This window comes from Lingula anatina, chromosome 2 (assembly GCF_051362555.1).
Source record: "Lingula anatina isolate TDL-2025a chromosome 2, LinAna3.0, whole genome shotgun sequence".
Classification (NCBI taxonomy): Eukaryota; Metazoa; Brachiopoda; class Lingulata; order Lingulida; family Lingulidae; genus Lingula; species Lingula anatina.
In genome coordinates, this window is record NC_141768.1 from 13,528,933 (window position 1) to 13,541,552 (window position 12,620).

Sequence of the window (12,620 nt, forward strand, 5' to 3'; positions counted from 1 at the left end):
TTAAAACCATTTTGCTGGTTACTCAGCCAACAAACTAGTAACACAGTAATTACAAGTAATGCTGAAAGTTAGTTTAATGATGCCTTTTGCAAAATAAAGAAAATTCAATAATCACTACCAATTTGTGAACACCTGCACTGTGCTCAAACAAATGACTCAAAAAGTAAAAGCAATAGAGACTTTGTCTTCCATTTTTTTCCCCCTTTCTATACTACCATGTGCACTATACAATGAAAAGTTACAAGTACCTCAGAAATATCAATACAAGCAATAGGAAATTTTTTAACATTATCATTGAGAAATAAAAAAAATGTTGCTTATTGCATATTAATGTTCCTTAATTTATCTTTCATTTGATCTTTTGAATGTAAGTCTATAAATCCTGTATATTCAAACAAGGATATAAAGGTCTGTTGCTGATGTGCTTTGCCACTTCTGTTAACTTTATTGTCCTCTTGAAGTAGTCTGCATCTATGAGACGTAGAGAATGGAGAATTTTCTTTTTTCCCTTAACAACTTCCACAACCTACAGTAAATGGCGATTTTTAAATCAAAGTAACAATAAAATGTTCTTTTTGTTCAATGACCTTTTAAACAGAAGGATAAAGTACACATCTTATACCAGTTATTTATTTTTAGTTATTACTAGATTGCATTAGTATTGTATTAACATATTTGAATACCCCCTTTCCCTAATTCTTTACTTGATATAATTACCAGATTGTACTAGATATTACTAGATACTTTATTAAAATGTTTGAATGCCCTCCTCTCCCCCCCCCCCCCTTTTTTTTTTTTTTTTTTTTTTTTTTTTTTTTTTTTTTTGTAATTACTAGATTGTACTAGTACTTTATTAAATTATTTGAATCCCCCCTTTCTCCCTACCTATTAAACTCACACACATGCAATATAACATGGTAATTTGTCAAAAACATACAAGTTTGTATACCTGTACATTATGGTCTCCAACATCAAACACATACTCTTCTCCAAATTTCTCCAGAGTACCACAGAGAGAAAATTTTGCACCAGAATTCTAAAAAATTAGATAGTTGAAATACTGTGCATCATGTTGACTTCGAAGGAGCCTCATAAAATAAAGCAAACGAAACTGTTAATTATCTACTGCTCATAACTTTAAGAACAATATTATATGGTGTTTTTAAAGGTACATATGAATCAAGCACCAGTGGAGCGTAGATTCCCAGTAACACATAAAAACCACTTCTACTAGTTTCTTATACAACTCAAATAAATTTGACATGCCAAGGGATAAATCACCCAATCAGCCATAAAAAAGCTTCAGACTGCTCCTTTCTTTAACTTTTTTGGTCAAAAATTTAACTTACTTTCATGACCTATTTTTTTGCCCCATTGATATACAGCTTAGAATGCTAGCAGAAAAATCTGTTCAAATATCTTTTTTCAGGTAAAATTAAACAATGCCTTCAGGTAATTCTCTTACTTATACTACTTGAAACTATATGCTGGCATTTGGTTGGCATTTGTGGCAAAAAATTGACTTCGTATGTATCTTTAATCTTTCAAAGGAAATGTTTCAAATATCAACTACATTATTTGGATTTCATTTTATGTATTTGGAAAGCAAATTATTTAGAAACCCCCAATTATAAAAACAGCTTTTACTTATTGAGTGAGAGATCTCCCCATATTGTCTGCATTATAAGATGCTCTGTTAAGCAGTATACCTTTGGTTTCATTTTAGCTTTGGTGAAATTGTAATAAATAAGCTGTCCTGGCAATGTGTACAAATCAACTAGATTTTTCCCAGTGTTATCTTCTTTCTCTGAACTCTTCTTTGCACGCCTACGCCCTATAAAATTGGAAATAATTTAATGTCATGGTAATAAGACATAGAACAAATTGATACCAACTAGAGAGGAGAGGCCAGAACAGGAACAGGAAGAAAGCTTTTGTAGGAGGCTCAAAATTCTACAAGAGAAGCATAAATGCATAAGAATTGAATAATTTTCATAAATATAATCATATGCTCCATACATCTTTTGTTTTATTAAATCACAACTGTTTTCTCTTTTTCTTATCGATCATCAGCATTTTAACTAGAAGTTTTTTAAGTATGTGATGTACCATTTCTGCATCTTACTTTTTATATTTCTTGAATCAAGCTGATCCCTGGGGGTTGAGATGAACACACCTAAAATATTTATTTTGACAAAATTGTAGAATTCATATTAAACAAAAGTATTTTGAAATATACCCATGCATCATTTTATGAAAGTACTCAAACCCCATACTTTTGATTATAAGAGACTAAAAAGGATCCACATTATCATGAAACAAAAATGCAGACACTAACCTTCATTTGAACATACATCTGCTGAGTTGTTATTGTTCTCATTTTCTAACAGTATGCCACAATTGAGCCCTTTCTGGATCAAATAAAACAATGACAGTAGTAACAGGTTTCTCTTTAAATTTCAATTATCCTCAACAATAATAAGAAAACGGGTAATTGTCTTTACTGACAAATTTGCCCATTTCAAACCATTTCAGGTGTAGGTTTAGGTTTCATAATGTGATAAACAATTGGGCTACTGATTTCGTCCTAAAAACATTATTATAGCTTAAAATAAGTAAGGATTATAAACTTAGTCTTTATAATTTATTCTTATAGGCCAAACAAAATTAAAAGCAGTTACAAACATGGTACAGAAGACAACTATCAATTAAGTACCTTTAACTTAACTTTTTGCTTCCTGAACTGCTGTAGCGTAAAGTGTCGATCTAGGCTCTGCCTTGAGAGAGGTCCACGATCAGCACTCTCAGCACCTGTGCTTGGATCACTGTCAGGTGAATTAGGGAGTTTGTCACCTGCTGCTGGCCTTCTTTGTACTGACACACACTTGATGAAGAGCCAGTGTACCCAAACAAATGGCAGGTATAGGAAGAAAATCATATTTAAGAATAGCTCTGTGGTCAAACTCATCTTGCTCACAGGTTTTTTCCTGATAAAAGAAAAAAGAAAAAAATTATATATACCCCTAGTATATGAGAGCCATTAAAAGTTGAAAGTGTAAGTAAACTAGCATAATAATAAACAAATGAAGAACTGATGTTATATCTTTGCCAATATATATAAATATATAAATGAACTAGACAGAAAAAATCTACATAAAAAAAGTCCTACTATAGAGATAATGTGTATAAAGAATTCCCATTATAAGTTAAAATACATTATGAAATTGATCACCAATGCCTTCATACTTGTTCATCTTGTCTAACTTAAAACATGTTGCTCTTCAAAAGTAAAGGAAGAAAAAAAAGTTGTGACATACGTCAAAGGATTGACAGGCTCTCCAAACTGGTTATATTCCACAGCTATTTCTTGCAACTCTTGCTCATAATAGGCATTCAGTTTTTGTACATTCCTTGTGAACAGGCACAGTCCAAAAGCAGCCACCCTTCTAGACACCATTATACCAACCCATGCTTTAAGGATTCCTTAAAATGAGACAAAAGTAATTTACTTGAACAGTATGAAAATGAATTCAAAATATCACTTTTTTCTTGTCCATTAAAAGTTATGTACTTATTTTATACGCACTGGTACAATAATCAAACAATAAAGGTATACCTAAACTGAGAAGAGCAATGACCACAGCCAACACAGTGTTGATGGTTGTTTTGGCTCCAAATGGCAACTGCCTGTATAAGTGCTGTCTCCTAGGCACAGGGCCTGTGAACCCTGCCATGTGGTAGTCTGCTTCAGAAAGAGGCTCACAAACCAAACTTTCCGACATGCACTGGAAAAGATTCCATTTACATAAGATCACCAGTTTCTTTGTAGTACATACATAAATACCAAATTTATACATTCTTATCACACAAAAGATAAACGATTAAGCCTTATTACTTATTTACACATTCAGTCAAATTGGACATACTCCAACTCTGAGGATTCTTGATGTATAAAACTTTAAAATAATGGTCTCATATCAATCTTTTTGTACACATATCAACATATTACTTACTGCCCTAAAAATAAAAGATTCAGACATTAGTCTGGATTAAAATATATCTGAACATTCAGAGTGGAACAAAACATATCTGCCAGGAATACAAGGCCTGCCTTAGGCTTCATCAAAACATAAAAACAATCTTGTAATTCCATGATTCTAATAAAAAAAAAAAGATCATGTCTGATAAACAAAAAAATGAAAAGTTCAGTTATTGGGTTAAATTTTTGACCAAAAAAGTCTTTACCTTACACTGACAGTTGGCAAGACAGACACATCTGCTGCCTTTCTTCATTTTGATGGTTCTCTGAGCAACAACTGCATGCTTATGGCCAACAACTACAACTGAAACAATAGGATACCAATAAACAAAATGTCAAATTCTTATACAGAATAACAGAATACTATTTTATCTGTGCAAATTTATTCAACTGATTGAAATTAGATGTTGATTTTTGCTAAGACATAACTATTACAGCATCCAAGCCCCCCTTGATGAGCATGAAATAAATATTATTGGTCAGCAAATTTTCTTCGAAGGTGACAGCCATTAACCAGTCCCTTATTATGTAGAGCAAGTGAGGTATTTACTGCATAGACCTTCCAGTTTTTCCAGTGGGGAAAACGAGTCACAAACATATAGATACATTTAATTAAGCCGATGTCACTAGTGGGCTGGATTTGGTCTTTAAGTGCAATTTAAGAACACAAGTGATCTTACACGATCAGCAGTAGTCTTAAAATGGACTGAATCTGCTTTTAAGATCAAAAATGATCTAACATCTACTAAAGTGGTCAAGCAGTTTCCTCACAATGGGGGATACCTCCCCTCACAATAGAGGATGCCTCTGCTCACAATAGGAGAATGCGTAAGAGGAGACAACTTAATTGGCTGTTAGACCAGAAATAGTCTTACTCATGGTTTAAGATCATGTAAGACTATTTGTGAACTTAAATTGCACTTTAAGACCAAATCAAGCCCACTAGTGTGTGTTTGATAAGCTGAATGTGACACAGATCAAGATCAGCTGGTTCATATAGATAGCCTCTGCTGTTTTTTTTTCTCTCTTGGACATGAAAATAAAAGACTGAAACCTCAAGGTTGCCTGTGACCCATGCAGGATCAAATTAGAAAAAAAAAACTTGCTTCACTAATTTTTTTCACCCCGAGATTAAAAAAAATGATGATGACTTAATTACCTCTACCTGGCATACAACTTTTCACCCAAACTATAAAAAGCATAGACATGCAGATACAAACTTGTGTGTGGTTCTACCAGATAATTTATAAAACAAAGACAACATTAGCTTTTGCAAAACTTAATTGTGTTAGATAAGTCTTCAAGTTATTATTACCTTGGCACTCTTTCGCTTCAGAATGTTTGGTCAACTTTCCTGAATAGTGAAATGAGTGAAGCTGGCGAGGCCCCACTGTTGCTGCCTTTATCGTTTTCTTGCTCAAGCTGCAATTGACCAGTTTAATACTGCAACGTGTTGAAACTATTCCTCTGTTAAATACATCTGTCTTAATTGTAGTGGAACTCTTGCTATTTACAATCACTACTTTGACAATCTGAAGAAGCAACCTAAAAAAGAAAATAACTTCAAAAGAAGGTGTGTACTGTGGTGTTTCAATAACACATAGATTCTGCAAATAATAAGTACCAAATTATTATTGTGAAATAAACATAAATCCACCTAAGTTTGCACCTACCAAAATTGAAATGCTTTTAACTGGATTATGTGAATGTAATTTTAGTAGCTTGAACTCATATGATAAAGGCTTGTGCATTAACAAGCACACACACACACACACACACACACACACACACACACTGGCATCCATTGTTAGTTGCAGAAAAATATCCTACTTACTCCCCCTTCACCACATTCAACCTGTCAGCATTAATTTCCATCTGTACTACCACTCTGTGGTTTCCTTCATGCTTAAATCTTAACCATTGTTCTCCTGTGGTAGTATTGCGTACAAATGGATCATTGGCCAAGGAAGCAAAGTTTGACAGCCAATATTTTCCCTTCTGTCCTGACAGGCGTTTTTCCTGCAAAGTTCAGACAAAGTTATAAGGTTTAGATGTGTTTCATTTTTCTTTCTTTTTTTCTTGAAATCTAAACAAACTGTTGTGAATGTTTACAAATACTGAGATCCTGTGAAATCAACTACAACTGCAGTGTTTCATTAAACCAACATTACATGAAACAAAACCATAATATTAACTTTACCTTAAAGAAAAAATATGATTAATGAACCAATGCTACAGGTATATCCAAAATCAACAGATAAAAATAACAAACAGGACTGTATATTTTCACCTCATCATGTAACCATAGATCCATGGGCTGATTGTTCAAACAACTGGATGGAAAGAAGAAGACAGGAAAGATAGAAAAAGAGACAGAGAGAGAAATCAGAAAATTGAAAATGTGATCAAATGACTCACAGCAATAAATCATATCTTATCTACAGCAAACACTTTTTCTAGGCATGATCAATGTACTATATCCTAATTAACATGTGCAAACCATGTTAATATCACTATGTTGCCAAGCAATTACCATATTCTGGAAAAAAATGCACGGTATGACCAGATGTACTGTTTTGGTTGTTAATATCTGGAAAAGACAGGTACCTCTGAGCTGGCTGAGCGCATCTCTTTGTCTGTTTTTGGAAGGCTGTGTATGACACTCCAATTCTATCACAGTGGGTCCCTTCACGTTCAATGAGGGTTTGATTCACGAGCAGAATGCTATGTTCAATTGTCTGAAACAAATTTCAATGAAAGATAAGACACTGGAACTAGTTCAAGAAAATGGAGCACTCTGTTTGTGGCTCAATGTACAGATACCGACTCTGTACATGAAAATGCTGAAGCCTTTAACAAGTATGACAGTCAATTAACAATAAATTTTAATCATGCACAACAGGTAACATGGTCAATAAGATTAGTTTTGAAATATGTACGTGCAAGCCCAGGGAGAAATATATACATGCAAGCCCATAGAGAAACATGAACATGCAAATTAAGCTCATGAAGATTTCTCACCTCTGAAGTATTAAGAAGAGAATATATACAACAGCTGAATGTGTATTAACAGAGTATTCCTTCTCTATTATTTGTGCAGCAAACTGTGTGGTACCTGTAACTGTGGAGGCAAGTTTTCCTTGGTAATATTTGGGTGTGGCTGAGGAACCAGTAATAGCTTATTTTCTCGGTCCAAAGGATGTTCATTGTCAACCACAAGGCTTGAGAGACTAAAGAGTTCCCTATAGGCAACCATTACCTGTTGAAAATATTCATATAATTTTTAAAGTTAATAATATACAGTCTGCCTTTCTATATCATTTTCATTATATTTCAATTTAAAAAGATTTGAGGTATACAGACAAAAAAAAATCAAACCAATGACCTCTTCATTATTGCCATAAAACACTAACCTATACCATGTCATTTTTTTTTTGATCCAGAAAATAAACCTATTCTTTGGCAAGATTTCCTATATTGCCACCATGATATCTTAGTCATAAAGATACCTTATTTCCAGCCATATCAACTGTCTTCTCCGTGCTGACATGAAGTGGATGTCCAGTGGTTATTTCAGACCATCTCCTGTTTGAATCAGCTTTATCCACCTGTTGGAATACCTGGACAGAGAACCCTTGGTGAAGACGAGGTTGCCCAAGGCTGTTCACACTGTACCTTCATAGGTTATATAAGGTAAGATTTATGAAAGTCAAATGAATGGTAATATTGGGTAGGGTAGATAGAGTCAAAAGAAAGTATATTGTTATTTGAAAACCAGGGAGCAAAATGTCAAATGTGTTCACCCGATTCCAAACAACTGTAGAATATTCAAAAGCAAACAGTGAATCAGTTTTTCAGATACCCTAGGCCTGTTAAAACAAACTTCATTGTTTTGATAATTAAACCCAGTTTTAGCAGAGCAAAGGAATAAATCCAAGGCCCACCAAAGCCTACATCAACTTAGCTTACCAGAGTGGATCAAACTTCAAGCAATGAGCACTGGAACATCTATGGTTCCCCTGATCAGGGTGATCTTTCAATTCTTTGCAATCCTGACCTCCTCTGGGATGGTAACGACTAGTGCTCTCGTTACAATGACAGCAAAACCCCTGAGAAAGTACCAGATATGAAGGTTTTTAACCACCTATAATTTAGACAAGATTTGGGGTTGTTGGAAAAATGAAAAAAAAAAAAAAATGGAACACTGGCTTCATGATTGCAATTGTGGGCCAATTAAGGTGTAAAACTTACAACCTAAAATTTGTTTTCTGATTTAAATCTGAAAAAAAAATGTCTGTAAATTGATAGATAAGTGAATGGCACTAAAAATCAGACACTAAAGCAGATACTAAAATATATGAGTACACTGGTAATATTGTGCGGTATTTAAGTACTCTATAAAATTCAGAAAACAATTTTGGAGATCTTCCAATTTTTATAAATATCCCAGAATTGTTGGGTAAAATAAGATTTGTCAGTCAATCTCAGAACTATGCTTTTTGCTGAATTATTTCATATTCTCATCACCTGACTGTGTAAAACCAGTTTTCCCTTATGATAGGAATGCCCACATGTGGAATTATCACATCCACTATATTCCTCTGTATTGTCCTTCTGTAGAATTACTTCATATGCTTTGTTGTTCACACTCTGTAAATAATCAGAATTTGAAGAAAAGGTTCTCAGATACTGCTTGTTACCCAAGTTATAGCACTGATGCTAAAGTACAAGGTAATTTTAAATTAAACTTAATTCTAGATATACATGCAGTATCGGTTTTCTTTTATAAAAAATAGATGGCTGAATTATTAACCCACATCACCATCACATATACTTACATACAGATACCTCAGTGGATATATTAATGTGACTTCTTCCAGATATATTTTCAAAACCAATGGGTTATACAGCTGCAAGACCTCTCCAGTTGTGTTATCTTCAACATTGGTCACTTTAACATACTCTGGTTCAGGAGATATCTGAAATAACAAATGAAATTAAATAACAAAAAAACAACTACTTGTGATAAAATTCAAAACCTGATTACCAAATATAGTCAACAACTCTTGTTATTCATTTATTTCAGAATTTCAGAAATATCTTGTAGATTGACCCTAGATTCAAAACTATCTATATGCCTTGCACCTTGTTACTGTCCACCAGTGTAACTATAAGAACCAGTTTATATTGGCATGGTTCTACACTTAAATTCTTCATGATCCCAGCTTGCTGGCATTGCTGCCATTTACTCTGTATCATAAACTTTGGCATGGTATTTTTTTTCTGCTCTTGGCTCCATCTTGTCACTAAAGTCAATGTAAAAACTGACCAAAGAAAAACCCATTTGGTCTCACCTAAAAATAAAAAGACAAATAATGATTTTTGTTTACATGCATATATGAACTTAAAACCAGCCTACAAAATATCTACCTGTCCACGACTTTTAAACCAGGACAACCTTTACGTACAGCTTTAACACACATTTCTCAAAGTGATCTGCCGACACTGTATATACACTTTTTTTACATTCTGCCCACATCCACATTGGAATGATGGTTACCTATCACCCAGACCCCCCTCCTCAGTCACTAGTAGTGTGGGGCAGAATGTTATCCACAAAATTATATCTTGATTCTGATTTTCATTTATTTGGCATCACAGCGACAAGCATCTCTGAGAGTCTCTGTATAGTGAAGTCGCCTTCTACATCAATAAAAGAAGTAAGCTTTCTCTGACTTGAATTGTTAGCACATTGCATTGATCATTAGTAACTACTGGTCATGGAAATGTCACAAATCTGCTTTCTTTACATTCATCATTATGTTGATAACGCAATGAGTAAATTAACTTCATACTAGTCCAGGCAGATAAAAAGGATACTGCGACAAAGGATGATGTTCCCTTAAAAAAGAAAAATGACATCCTTACAGGAAGATAGAACAATATTTTACACACTTAGTTAGGTTATTACTGAGGATGAGGGGGAGGACGGGAAGGGGGAGGTAAAATGGCGGATTGGCCTGCATTTCTCTCTTCTTTATTTCAGCGGGTTGATATCTACAATAATTGACTTTCTTCAGGATAAACGGTAAATTTTGCTTATACTGACCCAGTGACATATTATTTCCCTGTTTGTTGGCTTCAAATGATCTTTATTGTTGCACACCTGCTCCAGCACGTCAATGGCCGAAAGCAAAGAATGCGCTGACTTTACTTAGTAACCTTGACCTACATATATGGTCCATGAAAATAGGACGTGACGTCATTAACTGAATGGCTGGGAGGGGTATTTCAGATTTAGATAATGCCAGCAAAATCTATCTGAAATGGACATTTGACTAACCAACTACAATTTACAAAGTAGTTCTAAACCTATTTTCTCTGACAAATAATATTAAGCCCGACATTATCTCGGTCTATTTACAATGAGCTTCACCCAAATTCATAGCAATTTGGGAAACGGCAATTTAGTCGACAGACAAAAAAATTCGCTCCCAGAGGCATATTCCAGCCAGTATTCTCACTCCTGACTGTTTGAGCATGGGAGTGTGTGGAAAATGTCCGACGGAAAGACATCGAGGAATGTCATCCTCAGTAAGGCCTTACCGCCGCCTAGCCGAGAAGTACCGGGGTAGGCTACACTGAGGGCCCAATATTTGGGGTGGGGTGGGGAATAGTGATCACAGTTCGCGGGAAATAAAATCAACAATTCACAAATCACAGAAAATAAAACTTTATTCACAAATCACAGAAAATAAAACTTCATTCATATATCACTAATAATAATGAAAATCACGAATCACCGGGTATAATGATCACGTCGACTTCGTTACAAAAGGTCAGAGGCACGGGAATTGGGTGGTTCACGAATGGCACTAAATAAAATGAACGTGTCACACATCTCGGGAAATTAAAAGTGGCTTTTCTTTTACGAGTAAGGAAAAAACCCAATGGGACCCTCTGCATTGAAATGCATAGGGCCTAAACAGCATCGATTCCTTCTTCCATTTAACCTTTTTGGTGCCTCCTAAAGGGAACCTCTAGGTATAAACTCGTGTTAGATTTAAAAAATGCCTTTTTTATATATAAAATTCAAATGCTGCATGAGTTATATCTATAGGGAAATTTTAAAAAGCATTTTATGCGTGATTTCGTGCGAAATCTGATTTCTTTCGAGATAAAAAGCAACCCTTCCCTGCACTTGGATTCGATAAATACATGTACATAGTGTCGTTTGTAATCAATAAACCTATTAGTTTGGCAGTGTAGTAAAGTTGACGGCGATTTAGACCACACACCTTTCCCAATTTTTGGTAAAGATTCTCTAAGCTGACATTAAAGGTATGCTTTATGGGATTTTTACGCAAAATCTAATTTTACCCCAGGAAAAAATCCTGCTCAAGAACTAATGTTCGACCCACCCCTGCACTTAAGATTTGAAATTTTAGATCCTCCAGTTTTAAACGAATCATGTTTCATTTGGTCCGGTGTAACGTGGCAGAGAGTCCCCCATGATAGACAGTCCGCTTCCCATTAAGTTGTACAGGTAAGCCTGGATTTTGACCCATTATAACCAAATGGATGACGGACTTTCTGTCACACGGTCCCTCAGTTTCGTTACACACCGGCATACACTTCCTGGCATTTTAGGAGGAAATATTCTCATCAACTGCTTTTTGGAGGGGTTTTATCGTTTTTGTAAATGTCTGAAATTGGAATGGGTAGTTTTGTTGTTTATTTAAACATAAAAATGTGAATCCGGGGCATTTACAAACGCTTTTTTTTTAAATAAATCGGTGGTATTCCTGTAGCCTATATACCTCGCCACTGTCGTCAGCCATTTGCCACCCAAGATACACTTGATATCTCTGTTACCATTGAGAATAAGAATCATTTTCATTATATAACACAAAGGAATACTATAAGTATTTGGAAATTTCCTAAAATCATATTTTCTATGTCTATACGAATATATCCTGCAAAGCTACTTGCTATATTTCCAATTCAGACTTTAAGAAGGATATAGCACCTCATATAACTAATGCTCCTTTGTTTTACAACTACAGGCCTTTACATATACATATAAACCCTACCTTTAGCCCTTTATGTATATATTTTTATTGAATCATAATTTTCTTTATATACACGATTAATTAAGATGATTCCGTGATCGTAACTGCACCGGATGGCGTTCAAAGTAAAAAATTATTGGAAAGCAATTGTGACCTTTGCCTCTCAATATATCTAAGCACTGTCGTAAAAGATGGTCAAGTAGAACCCAGATTTTCCCCGAAGGGCATTGCAGGTGTAATTAGTCTACCGGGCACAGCCAGGAAATGATTTTTTCATTGAATAACTACAAAGAGGTTAAGACAAAGAGCTTAAGCAAGCGTATTGAGATTTCTCGCACCCAACAGACTTCGTCGGTCGAAGAAATGGATGTTACCCGCCAAACAGATATATTTGGCATCCAGTACTAATCTGATATTATTTCGTGTGCCTTGGAAAAAATAATTGACATTACTGCCGTTTCCAATAAACACTCATCGCGTGGAGCGCCACGTGCTTCTCTGGCACGTTT

At 34.9% G+C, this 12,620-nt stretch overlaps 1 protein-coding gene across 1 annotated transcript; it reads right to left on the bottom strand.

Moving 5' to 3' along the window:
- Positions 1-49: 49 nt before the first annotated feature.
- On the bottom strand, positions 50-10,309 carry LOC106155596 (hapless 2). Its single transcript, XM_087003611.1, has 20 exons — positions 10,149-10,309; positions 9,185-9,393; positions 8,878-9,018; positions 8,567-8,689; positions 8,009-8,148; positions 7,549-7,714; positions 7,155-7,298; positions 6,647-6,777; positions 6,330-6,372; positions 5,874-6,058; positions 5,355-5,584; positions 4,246-4,343; positions 3,617-3,785; positions 3,318-3,483; positions 2,717-2,987; positions 2,339-2,411; positions 2,126-2,176; positions 1,710-1,834; positions 950-1,036; positions 50-526 (listed from the first exon to the last, which is right to left on the bottom strand). Exons 1-20 carry the CDS (start codon positions 10,156-10,158, stop codon positions 374-376), a joined length of 2,715 nt encoding a protein of 904 aa, XP_086859737.1. The 5' UTR covers positions 10,159-10,309; the 3' UTR covers positions 50-373.
- Positions 10,310-12,620: the final 2,311 nt, after the last annotated feature.

Excerpts from the sequence above, each read along its gene's own strand:
- LOC106155596 (XM_087003611.1), bottom strand. Across the intron at positions 8,149-8,566 it reads AACTGGTTTTACACAGTCAG|GGGTTTTGCTGTCATTGTAA; the intron begins GTGATGAGAATA and ends GTACTTTCTCAG. Across the intron at positions 1,037-1,709 it reads AAGCTAAAATGAAACCAAAG|AATTCTGGTGCAAAATTTTC; the intron begins GTATACTGCTTA and ends CTAATTTTTTAG.